This window comes from Papio anubis, chromosome 4, assembly GCF_008728515.1.
Source record: "Papio anubis isolate 15944 chromosome 4, Panubis1.0, whole genome shotgun sequence".
Taxonomy (NCBI): domain Eukaryota; kingdom Metazoa; phylum Chordata; class Mammalia; order Primates; family Cercopithecidae; genus Papio; species Papio anubis.
Window position 1 is genome coordinate 16,745,961 of NC_044979.1, and position 17,530 is coordinate 16,763,490.

The following is a 17,530-nucleotide window of genomic DNA, read 5'->3' on the forward strand; positions in this document are numbered from 1 at the left end:
ACATCACACACCAGGGCCTGTCATGGAGTGTGGGGATGGGGGAGGGATAGCATTAGGAGAAATAACTAATATAAATGACAAGTTAATGGATGCAGCACACCAACATGGCACATGTTGTGCACATGTACCCTAGAACATAAAGTATAAGAAAAAAAGAAAAAAAAGTAAAATAATATTATCTTTTTGCATACCTGGAAAAAAAAAAGACTCACAAGGCTCTACATGGTCTGCATTCCAGTTACCACTCTGACTGCAATTGCTTTCTCCTTTGCACACTCCATTTCAGTGTCTTTGCTATGCCTTCCCTAGGATCTCCCACTTATTACTCACTATGCCTGGAATGTTCTTTAACAAGTTTCCGAATGTATCACCACCTTACCTCTCTCAATCCTTCCCTGAAAACCTTATTTGAAATTTCAACACTCCTGCAAGAGATATTCCCTTTCATTCCTGTTTCACTTTTCTTCACAATACTTCTTCACCATCTAATATACTATTTTCAATAGCTTTATTGAAATATAATTCACATTCCATAAAATTAACTCATTGAAAATGTGCAGCTCAATGGTGTTTGGTATATTCGTAGATATTTACAGCCATCATCTCAAAAAGAAAGCCTGTACCCCTTAGCTATCACTACCCTATGTCTGCATTCCCCTCAGCCCTAAGCAACCACTAGTCAACTTTCTAGACTACATAGATAGTCTATCTCTGACATTTAATTTTTCAAAGTTTAATTGTGAAATCATTATATCTTAAGAAAGGCAGATGATAGATAGCTAGATAGATAGCAAGACATGTCTTAAAAACAATAAACTGAGTTTCAAGTAACAACTAACCATATTAAAAACCATAGCTGTAACTTAAAAGTCTTTTGTTGCACACTAATTATTTGATAATGGTAATAATTATGATGCAGTTCAAAGATGAGCAAGTTCTTTTCAGATTATTCTAGAATCCATACTAAGTGCTTCATCATGTAAAATGTCTCAGAGCAAGGCTAATTCCTGAATAGTTGACAGCAGCATTTCACGCCATCCCGAAGGGCCTCTATGACTTTATCATTCCGGAGGGTGAAGATGAAATGATTGAGGAAAGGAGTTACTACTGAAACCATCAAGGAAACTACCCGATTGTAATCAGCTGCCTGCATTTGCTTGGGTTTCAAGTAGAGAAACAAGCAGCTGCTGTAGCCGATCACAACACAGGTGAAGTGGGAGGCACAAGTGGAGAAGGATTTCCTCCGGCCAGAGGCTGACGGGATCTTGAGAATGGTGGAGATGATGTAGAAGTACGAGACAATTGTAGGGATCAAAGAAGCAAAGAGAACAAAAACAGCCATTAAAAAGAGGATAAACTCCGTGAAAAGAGTATTATTGCAGGATAGTTTGAACAATTGCCCTCGGTCACAGAAAAAATTGTTCACCACATTTGATTTGTAGTAAGTAAGCTGAAGCGTGACGTAGACTGGCCAGATTTGAAAAAGAAACCCAAACACCCATGACACAAGAACCACAAAGTTGCAGGTGTGTCTGTTCCTAATGATGTTGCACCTCAAAGGGTTACACACAGCAATATAACAGTCCACAGCCATTGCTCCAAGTAATGTCCCCATATAAAGGTATGGGAAGAGCTGGACAACACAGGCAGACAAAGATACTGTTTGCGTCCCAGGGAGCAGCAATCCCAGAAGCATCCCGGGGACAATTATGGTTGTGACCAGGATCTCCAGGGCAGACAGGTGGCTGAGGAAGAAATACATGGGGGACTGCAGACGTTTATCCACACAGACAATCACGATGATGACGATGTTTCCCATTAATGTCACCAAGTAGAAAAAGAAGAATATAGCAAAAAGGATATAATGTAGTTCTTCAGAGCCAGGGAAACCAAGGAGATAAAATTAAGTGGCACTAGAGTAATTCATCAACATTTAGTTCTAAGCCCTTGTTCCTTGTGAAATCTAGAGACCAAAAGAGGGAGAACAACTGCTTCTATTCTAAAAAGATTAAGGGCATTTCAGGTTGAAAAAACATTCCTCTCCTGCTCCTCAACTCCATAACTTGTCTCTACTATTTTCTACACAAGGTTGATGTCAAATACTTCATGAAGAATATATATCTTACAAAGATAAATGTGTATGTTCAAGAAGATGAAATCCAGTCATGAATACCAAATAATAAACATGAAAACCAACCCACCCTAGCATGCACTCTTTCTCAATACACTGGACATCTGCCTCCAACTCCGCTCTTACCGGCCACCCTGTCTGCTTCCATGATGTATGACTGTTACAAGGTGAACCACTTCATAATAATTGCAATCACTACCAAGATCAAGAAACAGAAGTTTGATAGCAGTCACATAAATCCATTTGTGTGTTCCATTACAATTGCAATGCTCCTATCATCAGCAGAAACTACAATTCTCAACCTTTAAGAAATTACTGCCTTGCTTTCCTGAATAGTTTAATCATCCTAGTTTGAATCGTTATGCATTATAACTTAGTGTTGTCCATTTTGTAATTCCATATGCTTTAAGTCTATTTTAATTGATAGATTCTCTGTATAGCCCATTCACTTTCTTCCAATCTACTTGTTGAAGAACTCAGGTATTTTGACAGTAGAGTTTTCCATAATGTCGGTTTTGCTAATTTCATCCACATGGTGCAATTGAACATATTCATCTGTTTCTAGCTTCTCTTACAGGTTTCCTGTTCTAAATCTGGAATCAGTCATTTCTCCAAGAAGCCCTAGATTCTCACACCAAGAAAAATTATTGCAATACAACAATCTGAACCTAGGAATGATGATATTTATTGGAATGGTCAATGTTATTGGAATTTTGAGTGGACAAAGCCAGCAGGTAAATAGGTAAATGGGTGGTAGATAGGCAGATAGATTAACCATGAATCCATCATACATATAATTTAAACAGAAGACTCTAACGACTTTCCCTAAGCTCCTCTATATTACATTTAAAATTAGAATATTCACTAAACATTCATTTGCTTTATCTGACATTACACATGCAACAGTTATAAAATATGAATACTATATTCCTGAATATAATTACTGAAAACATTTTTTAAATATTTGCATATACTAAAACATGCCAAAATGTAAAGACCATCGATGCTAGGAAGAAACTGCATCAACTGATGAGCAAAATAACCAGCTAACATCATAATGACAGGATCAAGTTCACACATAACAATATTAACCTTAAATGTAAATGGGCTAAATGGTCCAATGAAAAGACACAGACTGGCAAATTGGATAAAGAGTCAAGACCCATCAGTTTGCTGTATTCAGGAGACCCATCTCACGTGCAGAGACACACATAGGCTCAAAATAAAGGGATGGAGGAAGATCTACCAAGCAAATGGAAAACAAAAAAAGGCAGGGGTTGCAATCCTAGTCTCTGATAAAACAGACTTTAAACCAACAAGGATCAAAAAAGACAAATAAGGCCATTACATAATGGTAAAGGGATCAATTCAACAAGAAGAGCTAACTATGCTAAATATATATGCACCCAATACAGGAGCACCCAGATTCATAAAGCAAGTCCTTAGAGACTTACAAAGAGACTTAGACTCCCACACAATAATAATGGGAGACTTTAACACCCCACTGTCAACATTAGACAGATCAATGAGACAGAAAGTTAACAGGATATCCAGGAATTGAACTCAACTCTGCACCAAGCAGACCTAATAGACATTTACAGAACTCTCCATCCCAAATCAACAGAATATACATTCTTCTCAGCACCACATCACAATTATTACAAAATTGACCACATAGTTGGAAGTAAAGCACTCCTCAGCAAATGTAAAAGAACAGAAATTATAACAAACTGTCTCTCAGAACACAGTGCAATCAAACTAGAACTCAGGATGAAGAAACTCAATCAAAACCACTCAACTACATGGAAACTGAACAACCTGCTCCTGAGTGACTACTGGGTACATAATGAAATGAAGGCAGAAATAAAGATGTTCTTTGAAATCAATGAAAACAAAGATACAACATACCAGAATCTCTGAGACACATTTAAAGCACTGTGTAGAGGGAAACTGATAGCACTAAATGCCCACAAGAGAAAGCAGGAAAGATCTAAAATTGACACCCTAACATCACAACTTAAAGAACTAGAGAAGCAAGAGCAAACACATTCAAAAGCTAACAGAAGGCAAGAAATAACTAAGATCAGAGCAGGACTGAAAGAGATAGAGATACAAAAAACCCTTCAAAAAGTCAATGAATCCAGGAACTGGTTTTTTGAAAATATCAACAAAATTGATAGACCGCTAGCAAGACTAATAAAGGAAAAAAGAGAGAACAATCAAATAGACACAATAAAAAATGATAAAGGGGATATCACCACCGACCCCACAGAAATACAAACTACCATCAGAGAATACTATAAACACTTACTCTATGCAAATAAACTAAACCCTAGAAAAGAAATGGATAAATTCTGGACACATACACTCTCCCAAGACTAAAACCAGGAAGAGTGAAGATCCTGAATAGACCAATAACAGGCTCTGAAGTGAGGCAATAACTAATAGCCTGCCAACCAAAAAAGTCAGGACCAGATGGATTCAGCCCGAATTCTACCACAGGCACAAGGAGGAGCTGCTACCATTCCTTCTGAAACTATTTCAATCAATAGAAAAAGAGGGAATCCTCCCTAACTGATTTTATGAGGCCAACATCATCCTGATACCAAAGCCTGGCAGAACACAACAAAAAAGAATTTTAGACCAATATCCCTGAAGAACATGGATGCAAAAATCCTCCAATAAAATACTGGCAAACCAAATCCAGCAGCACATCAAAAGCTTATCCACTATGATCAGTGGGCTTCATTCCTGGGGTGAGCTGGTTCAACATACACAAATCAATAACATAATCCTAGCATATAAAAGCGGGCAAAGACAAAAAACCACATGAATATCTCAATAGATGCAGAAAAGGCCTTTTGAAAATTCTTACAAATTATTGCTTTACCAAAAAAACTTATAAAACAGGCTGTTGTTGGTGGATAGCATCTCAAAGAATGTGGTCTGACTGGCAATTAAAACACAACAGCTCATCATACTGAGATGACAGAAACTGGAAAATTGCATAAGAACTTTGGCTGGGCACCAGGGATACTCTACCCACTCATTCAAACTTTTAATGGTGGGAGTTCTGGCTGAGCAGTCAGGGCAGAGAAAGAAACAAAGATATTTATTGGGAAAGGAAGAATCCATGAATAGATTTATGCCCCAGAAAAGCCATCCAATATAGATTAAAGAATATGAAGTGACCAGCAACTGGCAGATGAGATAGAATATTGTAAAATCTGTGAAACTGCCAGCCAATAACAGACAAACAGAGAGCCAAATCATGAATGAAGTCCCATTCACAATTACTACAAAGAGAATAAAATACCTAGGAATCCAACTTACAAGGGATTTGAAGGACCTCTTCAAGGAGAACTATAAACCACAGCTCAATGAAATAAAAGAGGACACAAACAAATGGAAGAATATTCCATGCTCATGGATAGGAAGAATCAATATCCTGAAAATGGCCATACTGCCCAAGGTAATTTATAGATTCAATGCCATCCCCATTAAGCTACCAATGACTTTCTTCACAGAATTGGAAAAAACTACTTTAAAGTTCATATGGAACCAAAAAAGAGCCCGCATTGCCAAGACAATCGTTAAGTCAAAAGAACAAAGCTGGAGGCATCATGCTACCTGACTTCAAACTATACTACAAGGCTACAGTAACCAAAACAGCATGGTACTGGTACCAAAACAGAGATATAGACCAATGGAACAGAACAGAGCCCTGAGAAAGAATACCACACAACTACAGCCATCTGATCTTTGACAAGCCTGACAAAAACAAGAAATGGGGAATGAATTCCCTATTTAATAAATGGTGCTGGGAAAACTGGCTAGCCATGGTAAACTGAAACTGGATCCCTTCACTTATGCAAAAATTAATTCAAGATGCATTAGAGACTTAAATGTTAGACTAAAACCATAAAAAACCCTAGAAACCTAGGCAATTCACCATTCGGGACATAAGAGCATAAGAAGCGAAGGACTTCATCAATCGACCAATGGCATGGCTGACAGGTCACCGGGACGTGAGCCGAGATCACGCCCGCTGCCGCTCAAGCCTGGTGACAGATTTGGACCAAAACAATGGCAACAAAGCCAAAACAATGTAACAAAGCCAAAGCCAAAGAGAAATGAGATCTAATTAAAACAGAGCTTCTGCGTGAAAAGAAACTACCATCAAATTGAACAGGCAACCCTGGAGATGGGAAAATTTTTTGCAATGTATAAATCTGACAAAGGGCTAATATCCAGAATCTGCAAAGAACTCAAACAAATTTACAAAGAAAAAACAAACAACCCCATCAAAAAGTGGGCAAAGGATATGAACAGACACTTCTCAAAGGCGACGTTTATCGCCAGCCAACAGACACATGAAAGTACTCATCATCGCTAGCCATCGAAATGCAAATCAAAGCCACAATGAGATACCATCTCACACCAGTTAGAATGGCAATCATTAAAAAGTCAAGGGAAACAACAGATGCTGGAAGGATGTGGAGAAATAGGAACACTTTTACACTGTTGGTGGGACTGTAAACTAGTTTAATCACTGTGGAGGCCAGTGTGGCAATTCCTCAGGATCTAGAACTAGAAATACCGTTTGACCCAGCCATCCCATTACTGGGTATATGCAAGGATTATAAGTCATGCTGCTGTAAAGACGCATGCACACATATGTTTTTATTGGCTGTTACGAAAATATAGCGAAGAACTTGGAATCAACCCAAATGTCCATCAGTGACAGACTGGATTAAGAAAATGTGGGATATATACACCACGGAATACTATGCAACCACAAAAAGGGATGAGTTCGTGTCCTTTGTAGGGACATGGATGCAGCTGGAGACCATCAGTCTCAGCAAACTATCACAAGAACAGAAAACCAAACACCGCATGTTCTCACTCATAGGTGGGAATTGAACAATGAGATCACTTGGACACAGGAGGGGGAGCATCACACACTGGGGCCTGTTGTGAGGTGAGGGGAGAGGGGAGGGATAGCATTAGGAGATATACCTAATGTAAATGACGAGTTGGTGGGTGCAGCACACCAACATGACACATGTATACATATGTAACAAACCTGCACGTTGTGCACATGTACCCTAGAATATAAAATATAATAAAATATATATATTTGTATATACTATCCCCATTCTTCTCTTTTTAAAAACATTGTCCTACTGCATCTACATTGTCAAACCATATAGATTTTTTTTTTTAAGACGGAGTCTAACTCTGTCACTCAGGCTGGAGTGCAGTGGCATGATCTTGGCTCACTGCAACCTCTGCCTCCCAGGATCAAGTGATTCTCATGCCTTGGCCTTCTGAGTAGCTGGGATTACAGGCACATGCCACCACGCCTGGCTAATTTTTAAAAATTTTTAGTAGAGACAGGGTTTCACCATTTTGGCCACACTGGTCTCAAACTCCTGACCTCAAGTGATCTGCCTGCTTCAGCCTCCAAAAGTGCTGGGATTACAGGCATGAGCCACTGCGCTCAGCCCTAGATATTTTAAAAGACAATTTTTTAATCTTTTGAATAAAAAATTAGTTAACAATATATGCACATACAAATCACAAAAGAAATTATTAATTTGACAAAAGGAAAATTAATACTTTTACATGACAAGATTTCATTAAAAACTAAAAAGTCAAAAAACAGATTAAAAAATATATTTTCAACATACATAAGATAATATAAGTAATACCCACAATGGCTAAAGAATATCTCTATATTTTTATAAAAGTAGTGAAGGCCTCAGGATAAGAAAAATGTGAAGCTCCAACTCTTCTCCCTTATTATTCTTCCATTTATCCTACTTAGCTCCAGGGAAACTTTACAAAATATTCAGAGTTAATAAAGACCCTTCTGCCAAAATATCTCCTTTGTTACAATCTATTATGTGGATAAACAAGCAAACTTTCCTTGGCAATTAGAAGCAGAATGAAGTCTTTTATTTTTGAGATAGTATGACATTGTAAAGTAGAAGTGAAAGCAATGTACACAGCTGTACCATAAACAGTTTTCCTTCACAGACCATTCCTATAAATGTCATTCCCAAAAACACATCCCCAAGGTAACCCATTTCCTGGTTTCCCTCTCAGATGTTTATGCAACTATATGCAAATATGAATATAAATTAAGTTGTACTTTGTTCTTACAAAAAGGAAACAAATAAACATTTTCTCTTCTTCACTTTTCTTACTCAACAGTATATCTTGGAGATATATATATACACACATACATATATATATACACACACACACATACATATATATATATATATTTTTTTTTTTTTTTTCTGAGACAGAGTCTCACTCTGTCGCCCAGGATAGTGTGTAATGGCACGATTTTAGCTCACTGCTACCTCTGCCTCCCGGGTTCAAGCGATTCTCCTGCCTCAGCCTCCCAAAGTGATACTGAAGCTGGGATTACAGGTGCACGCCACCACGCCCGGCTAATTTTTGTATTTTTAGTAGAGACGGGGTTTCATTATGTTGGTCAGGCTGGTGTCGAACTCCTGACCTTGTGATCTGCCCACTCAGCCTCCCAAAGTGCTGGGATTACAGCCACTGTAATCCCAGTTGCTTTCTATTGATACAGAAAACCCTCATGTTTCCAACCCTCATATAACAGCAACTGAAGGAAAGTCCCATAAAATATATAAGTGGTTATCTTTTGATGTCCATTTGGGTTGCCACCAGACTTGTGTAATCACTTGTGTAATGATGCAGAAAAATGTGTCATGCAATACAGAAATATTAATTGCAAATTGTGAATATGACAGGAACTAGGGAGAGGATGGGACAATACAGGAACTGAGATACAGGAATTAAGGGAGTTCAGTGTAGAGCTAGAAGGCAGCTTGGTAAACTTGGGTTTTGTGAGAAAACAAGGGGGAAAAGAAACAAACAAATGAATCTGGTAGTCACAGAGAGAGACGCAAAAAGGAATTCAGAAAGAAACTGAGCAGGAAGTGGGAGAGCGAAGGGAGCACTGAGGACAAAAGTGCTATTTCAGGATTGAAGAATGTGTAAGACACAGGAAAAGGGGCTCCCTCAGCCCAAAGACACAGAAAGCCCAGCTGTCCCTTATCACATCACCTCCCAGACAGAACACAGCTCCATTTCCTTCCCTCATTTGAAGCTGGCATAATGACGTGGGTGACATTAGATAAAATGCTTCTCTCTAAGATCTTCCATCCACACCTGAGAAGGTCCACCAATTTGAGATGGACCTGTAAGAGCACACATTCAGCCTTAAGATTGCTAGGCAGTTAGGGTAGAGGAGTGAGTTCACTCTTACAAACGCCAATCGAAAAACCCAAAGAAAGGCACTATCGCTATTGGACACTGCAAGCAGGAATCAACAAGGAAAGTTTGAAGCTTGTGCTGGTCCTGAGATTACTCAGAGAAGTACTGGTGAGTTTACACAATAAGACAACACCTTGAAACCATATGGCAATATAGAGGAAGATAATCTCAGCACCTAGGATCAAATATGTATGTCAGATGTAAGAAAATATATCACACTTGGCCAGGCGCGGTGGCTCACGCCTGTAATCCCAGCACTTTGGGAAGCCGAGGCGGATGGATCACAAGGTCAGGAGATCGAGACCATCCTGGCATGGTGAAACCCCATCTCTACTAAAAGATACAAAAAAATTAGCCATGCCCGGTGGCGGGCACCTGTAGCTCCAGCTACTTGGGAGGCTGAGGCAGGAGAATGGCGTGAAACCGGGAGGCAGAGGTTGCAGTGAGCTGAGATCGAGCCACTGCACTTCAGCCTGGGTGACAGAGCAAGACTCTGTCTCAAAAAAAAAAAAAAAGAAAAAGAAAATATATCACACTTCTCTTGTTTTTCCCACTATCAGGTCAAAGGGTTCAAAACACTGAACATCACCATGCTCATGGATAGGAAGAATCAATATCGTGAAAATGGCCATACTGCCCAAGGTAATATATAGATTCAATGCCATCCCCATCAAGCTACCAATGAGTTTCTTCACAGAATTGAAAAAAACTGTTTTAAAGTTCATATGGAACCAAAAAAGAGCCCGCATCTCCAAGACAATCCTAAGTCAAAAGAACAAAGCTGGAGGCATCACGCTACCTGACTTCAAACTATACTACAAGGCTACAGTAACCAAAACAGCATGGTACTGGTACCAAAACAGAGATATAGACCAATGGAACAGAACAGAGTCCTCAGAAATAATACCACACATCTACAGCCATCTGATCTTTGACAAACCTGAGAGAAACAAGAAATGGGGAAAGGATTCCCTATTTAATAAATGGTGCTGGGAAAATTGGCTAGCCATAAGTAGAAAGCTGAAACTGGATCCTTTCCTTACTCCTTATACGAAAATTAATTCAAGATGGATTAGAGACTTAAATGTTAGACCTAATACCATAAAAATCCTAGAGGAAAACCTAGGTAGTACCATTCAGGACATAGGCATGGGCAAAGACTTCATGTCTAAAACACCAAAAGCAACAGCAGCAAAAGCCAAAATTGACAAATGGGATCTCATTAAACTAAAGAGCTTTTGCACATCAAAAGAAACTACCATCAGAGTGAACAGGCAACCTACAGAATGGGAGAAAATTTTTGCAATCTACTCATCTGACAAAGGGCTAATATCCAGAACCTACAAAGAACTCAAACAAATTTACAAGAAAAAAACAAACAACCCCATCAAAAAGTGGGCAAAGGATATGAACAGACATTTCTCAAAAGAAGACATTCATACAGCCAACAGACACATGAAAAAATGTTCATCATCACTGGCCATCAGAGAAATGCAAATCAAAACCACAATGAGATACCATCTCACACCAGTTAGAATGGCGATCATTCAAAAGTCAGGAAACAACAGGTGCTGGAGAGGATGTGGAGAAATAGGAACACTTTTACACTCTTGGTGGGATTGTAAACTAGTTCAACCATTATGGAAAACAGTATGGCGATTCCTCAAGGATCTAGAAGTAGATGTACCATATGACCCAGCCATCCCATTACTGGGTATATACCCAAAGGATTATAAATTATGCTGCTATAAAGACACATGCACACGTATGTTTATTGCAGCACTATTCACAATAGCAAAGACTTGGAATCAATCCAAATGTCCATCAGTGACAGATTGGATTAAGAAAATGTGGCACATATACACCATGGAATACTATGCAGCCATAAAAAAGGATGAGTTTGTGTCCTTTGTAGGGACATGGATGCAGCTGGAAACTATCATTCTTAGCAAACTATCACAAGAACAGAAACCAAACAATCAAAGATGTTCTCACTCATAGGTGGGAACTGAACAATGAGATCACTTCTGGACTCAGGAAGGGAACATCACACCGGGCCTATCATGGGGAGGGGAGGGGAGGGATTGCATTGAGAGTTATAATCGATGTAAATGACGAAAGTTGATGGGTGCAGCACAGCAACATGGCACAAGTATACATGTAACAAACCTGCACGCTATACATAAAAATTCTACAACTTAAAGTATAATAATAATAAATAAATTTAAAAAAAAAAACTGAACATCTTTCAGATGTTTACACTTCTCACATTTATTTTACAACATGCATTATAAGTACGGAGGGCTAATAAATTTATATATCTATTTAAAAAATAACGAGGTGATCTTCCATGGAAAAAGAATTTAATATAAATTGAAGCCATGTCATAGCTTACATACCCACTGTAGATCATGAGCTGTTTGATTTTGAGAATGATCATTTTGTTTCAATTAGTACTATCAGATTACTCAAATCCATGATGAGGATTTGAACTGTACTCAGGACAGACTTAATTTTTAAGGAGTTGATAGCAGCGTTTCATGCCATCTCCAAAGGCCTGTATGAATTTGTCATTCCTCAGGGTGAAGATGAAAGGGTTCAGAAAGGGTCACCACTAAACCAGCAGTGACGCCAACACCCCGTTATACTCAGCTGCCTGTGTTTGTTTGCCTCAATGAGAGAAAACAAGCAGCCGTCAGAAATGTATCACAACATAGGTGAAGCGGGAGGCACAAGTGAAAGGATTCACCAGAGGCTGACGGGATCTTGAGGATGGTGGAGATGATGTAGGTGTAGGAGACAATTGTAGGGATCAAAGAACCAATGATAATGAAAATAGCCATTAGAAAAAGAATAAACTCTGTGAAAAGAGTGTTCTCATAGGATACTTTGAGCAATTGTCCTCGGTCACAGTAAAAATGGTCTAACACATTTGATTTGCAGAAAGTAAGCTGAAAAGTGGCATAAACTGGCCAGATTTCAGAAAGAAACCCAAAAACCCATGACACAATTACCACCCAACTGCAGGTGCTGCTGTTCATAATGATGTTGTACCTCAAAGGGTTACACACAGCCACATAACGGTCCACAGCCATCACTCCCATTAATGCCAACTCCGAGGTACCCAAAGAAAGATATAAATATAGCTGTGCAGCACAGGCTGTCAAAGATATGATCTGAGTGCCTGGAAGCAGCAACCCCCCGAGCATAAAAGGGACAGCGGTGGATGTGATCAGGATCTCCAGGACAGAGGGGTGACCCAGGAAAAAATACATGGGGGACTGCAGACGTTTATCAACACAGACAGTGACGATGATGACCGTGTTTCCCATCACTGTCACTGTGTACAAGAAGAAGAAGGTTGCAAAGGATAATGGCATTGGGAGCCAGGGAAGCCTGGCGAAAAAAATTCAGTGGTGCTAGAGCACTCCCCAACATTACTTGAGTGCTTCCTTCTGGAAACTAGAGGAAAAAAAAATGAGTTAATATGGTTTCCCATCTCAACAGAAGTAGAAACTGTTCTGAAATCTCCCTTCTGCTCACAGGCTGCACACCATGACTAGAATGGTAGGCGTTCATCTTCTATTATTCCCAGTATATGGTCAAGGGCAATTTTTCTTTTTCTTTTTTTTTTTTTTTTTTTTTTTTTGAGATGGAGTTTCACTCTTGTCACCCAGGCTGGAGTGCAATAGCACGATCTTGACTCACTGTAACCTCCACCTCCCAGGTTCAAGAGATATTCCTGCCTCAGCCTCCTGGGTAGCTGAGATTACAGGCATGTGCCACCACATCCAGCGAATTTTTTTGTATTATTAGTAGAGATGGGGTTTCACCATGTTGGCCAAGCTAGTCTCAAACTCCTGACCTCAGGTGATCCACCCTCCTTAGTCTCCCAAAGTACTGGGATTGTAGGTATGAGCCACCATGCCCAGTTTAGAGGCAATTTTTCTAACTATGCACAATATGCCAAGAAAATTGCGTTGATGATCCCAGTCCCCAGTGCCATACTGTAGACGTGAGAACCTGTACCCTGCCCAGCATGCACCATTGCACCCTCAATGCTCAGTTCACCTGCCTCCCACTCTGCTCTGAACAGCCAGCAGTCAGCCTCCAGGACCACAGTGTGTTCCCTTCTACCACTAACTCCCTTCCACCTGGAAGCTCCTAAACTACTCTGTCTGCCAAGTATTTTCTGTCTTGTAAATTCCTGCTCCAGTATCATGTTCTATACAAAAGTTTTCCTGGCCAACGCCCCTGAGCTGGTTACTTGATTTCTTTGTTTCATCAGAATGTAGGTTCCATTTATAGGATATTTATTTTAAAGCTTCTGCTTTACTTTCATCATCATTGCTATGTGCTGATGTGCCGGTGAGAGTGAGGATAGGGAAGTCTCCTGAGGAATTTCTGTAAATTCTCGAGGGCAAGGACTGAGGAGCTCTCAATCTACTGGTCAGCTGGTTCCCTGCATGGATTACTCCTTTCTTCCTCCCTATCTTGGGAAGAAAGGCTCCCTTGCTCCTGTCCTCAGTAAATGTGTCTTCTCACAGAAGGCAGGCAACCAGCACCTGGGTTGAGTTGAGCCTGACCATCTCTCTCCAAGACTCTGACAACTCTTTTCACTGTTCTTAGAGAAAGAAAATTCAGACGAAATACAGAAAGAAAATTCAGATGAAATACAGTATCCTATGAGAACACTCTTTTCACAGAGTTTATTCTTTTTCTAATGGCTATTTTCATTATCATTGGTTTTTTGATCCCTACAATTGTCTCCTACACCAGTGATTGTGATTCCACAATCACTGTACACAGTGACAGTGATGGGAAACACAGTCATCATCGTCACTGTCCATGTTGATAAACGTCTGCAGTCCCCCATGTATTTTTTCCTGGGTCACCTCTCTGTCCTGGAGATCCTGATTCAGACGAAATACAGAGGTACAAAGAACTTCACCTCTGTACCTCAGCCTCTACCTGTCCCACACTGAACTTGTACTGGGTCTGACAAATAGGAGACTTTAGTCCAATTTCAACATCCTCTGCCTTCAGGATAATCCAAAGCCCTGGATCCATCAGGAGCCCAAAGCCACCAAGTGTGACATCTGGGTTCAGGCCACGTCCTAAATACAGATGACTCTGGTCTCAGTCTAACAGTAAATTTAGGAAGTCACCTCAGAGCCTATATTTCTTCTATGAATACATTTTTCTCCCAAAATCATATTAAAGATTCTGCTGTCACATATATGAAACAGAGCCTGCATCCTGAGTAACTTAGAATTCCTGGGCTTTATTTTTCACTTCTTTCAGGTTTTTCGTCAAGTATCTGAGTTCAAGTTTTCTCTTCATGCTGTCTAAAAGAACACACACAACCCTTCACTCTCTGTCACCTCATTAGAATATATTTATCTTTTTAGTGCTCATCAAGAGAAATTATATGTTTACTTTTTATTTTCTGACTCACTTTACAACGTAAGCACCATGAAAGCAAAAAGATTGTCATTTTTGTTCACTATATCTCATATAGAATGAAGTGGTACCGCTTTTGAGTGAATCAATGAATTGATCAGTTAAAGAACGAATCTATGAACGAAGCCCCTCCAAATCTGGCTATGGCCAACATTGAAAGAACTGCTTTCTTTCCCTTCTGTCTTCACTGAGACATTGCTCACTCATAACTCAGTCCTCTCTCTGAGACTCCTTATAAAAATGGCAGTTGGGTAACAAGGACAGACTTGATGGAAGAGCTCAGTAGAGTGATTTCCACAATCTCTCTTTGCCCAGGACCAGATGAAAAGAAAGTAGAGATGATGTCAAGGATGGTTTTGACAATAGCAAGGAGTTGTACCGCATCCAGCAGTGAATCAGAGAAGAGCTGAAAGTGCTCTCTGCTGTACAGGAGGAATTTGGAGATGAGCCAATCTCCTTTGCCTCTCTCATAGCTTACCCAGTAGGGTCTGAATGTCCTTGTTCTAGAAATTTGGCAGGTCTAGAACTTTCCATCCTGAACCTCTCTCACTCTTTTCTACACAGATGGAAACTGCTGGAATTCACTTACCTTCAACGAAATTGAAGTGAAAACCCGTATGACTAAGTCTCAACCCAGACTACATCATGCCTGGTTAGTGCTGAGACTGCTCTGTGGGTCAGAAGAAGCTACTACTTCTTCCCTCTCAGTGGAAGAGAAAACTGTCTTCACATATGTATTTAGGAAAAGGTACAGAAATCACAGTACCTCACAGTTTCCCTCTTTCTCTCTCCCTCTGTCTTTTCTTCCACAACGTGTCTCTAAGGAATGTTATTCATTGAGGAAAGTTAGTTCAGAAAAACCCAAGGGATGCAGTAAAGGAGAAAACAAAGAAAGTTTCAGATCTTCCCTCCTGAGGCTAATCAAGATTTAGAACTCCTAGAAGTTTGGTATAATAAGCAAAGTTAAAATCTTCCTCATCAAGAGTCTGCCAACATCCAGGCTTCCTTTGTCTACACTTTGAATCCTGGTTAGCATCAAACTGTTCGAGTCAGGCCCCTGTCTTTTTTTTTTTTTTTTTTTTTTAGACAGAGTCTCACCACCAGCTGGCGGTGGTGCTACTAATCTAGGCTCACTGCAACCTCCGGGCCTCCCCCTGTTCAAGCTGACCTCCTGCCTCAGTTCTTCTTGAGTAGCTGGGACTACAGGCACGATCACCACACCCAGCTAATTTTGTATTTCTTAGTACAGACAGGGTTTTAACATGTGCTGGGTTGTGATGGTCTTGATCTCTTGACCTCGTGATCTGCCTGCCTCGGCTTCCCAATGTGCTCTTATGTTTATTTCCCTAATTCCACTTAGCCCTACAAAGCCCAAGTTATCAGCAAGCAGAAGACTCCACAAAAGTTTCCCAGACACACATCAAAAATCCTCAGGGCAGGGAATGGTGCGTGATGTGAGCAAAATATTAGCCTAGGAAGCTCCAATTCCTTTCCCTCCAGAGAAACAAAAGAAAACAGCAGAAACTGTCAGAACCAACTTCGCCAGAACTCTGGAAAACATTCAGAGTTTTTCAGGAACCAAGTAAACACTGATTCAAGAAGAAAACAACTTTAAAATGTTAGGAAAACTTTATCATGTTTTTATTTACCTGTGCCTACACTATCTCCAGCTCAGCAGCAGTCTGCATCTCCAGTATGGGACTCTGGACCCCGCTTCCAGAGGGAGCAGAATAAGCCTTAATCAGAGAGTACTGTGTATGTCTATTCAAATAGGTCTGGGGCGACCTGAAGGACTCACACAAGGTCCTCACCTTGTTCACCCAACATAGCAGAACTCACTCATGGTGAAAAGTAGCAGGTATTGCTCAAGAACATTATAAGAACAACTATAATCCTACGGTTACCTAAAGATTACTATTGAGACCTGCAACCCACCATCTAATGCCTCACAGGAAATGTTTGGGAAAGTTTTTTTTTTTTTTTTTTTTTTTTTTGTGGGGGGAATTATGGAGTTCAAATGTACCTGTGGGGGAAATGATGGCCAACTACACACAGCCATGGAGCACCTCTCCCACTGAGAGAGCTCAAAATATCAAGTAGACCAACATATTTCAAACAGATCTTCATAGAGAAAACAGAGTTTATAGAGAAGCTATGCAAATGCCTAAGCTGAAGAGGGAGGAAGCTGGAAATCCTGTACAAGGTTTCTGAGCACTAGTACTAGTTACCAGCCCTAAATACCTCCTAAGTAAGGGATGAATAAATTGATTGCACAGATACTCACTCTTGCTGCAGACCTCTGGGATACTAGCTACAAAAGACCCCACAACCCCCACAGACATTTAAATTGGCAGAGAGATCGTCCCAAAAAGTAGGCAGAGACAGCTCCAGCCTAGTGGAGTCTAGGAGATTTTTGCACATTGTGCAGCTGCAGCAAAATGCTACCATAGGTGCCCATTCTCCAAGGCTCTCATCTTCCTCTGAGTACCTCTAACCCCAGCTGGCTGCTGGACTTGGAGAGAACAGGGCTTCCTGTGTGCTTGTGGCATTTCTGTTCTGCATGCCCCTTATTTGCCAGCTCCTTCCAAGTCAACTGCCTGGCTGCTCCCACAAGGG

General features: G+C 40.2%; 2 protein-coding genes across 2 annotated transcripts; both read right to left on the minus strand.

Annotated features, from left to right (window-relative positions):
* Positions 1–115: 115 nt before the first annotated feature.
* LOC100999049 (olfactory receptor 9A4) lies at positions 116–1,933 on the minus strand. The gene is given in 1 exon segment (XM_003896704.5): positions 116–1,933. A coding segment is annotated over 1 exon segment (933 nt). The 3' UTR covers positions 116–1,000.
* Positions 1,934–11,960: 10,027 nt separating this feature from the next.
* On the minus strand, positions 11,961–12,817 carry LOC100998697 (olfactory receptor 9A4). Its single transcript, XM_003896703.5, is given in 2 exon segments — positions 11,961–12,189; positions 12,191–12,817. Coding segments are annotated over 2 exon segments (822 nt in total). The 5' UTR covers positions 12,784–12,817.
* Positions 12,818–17,530: the final 4,713 nt, after the last annotated feature.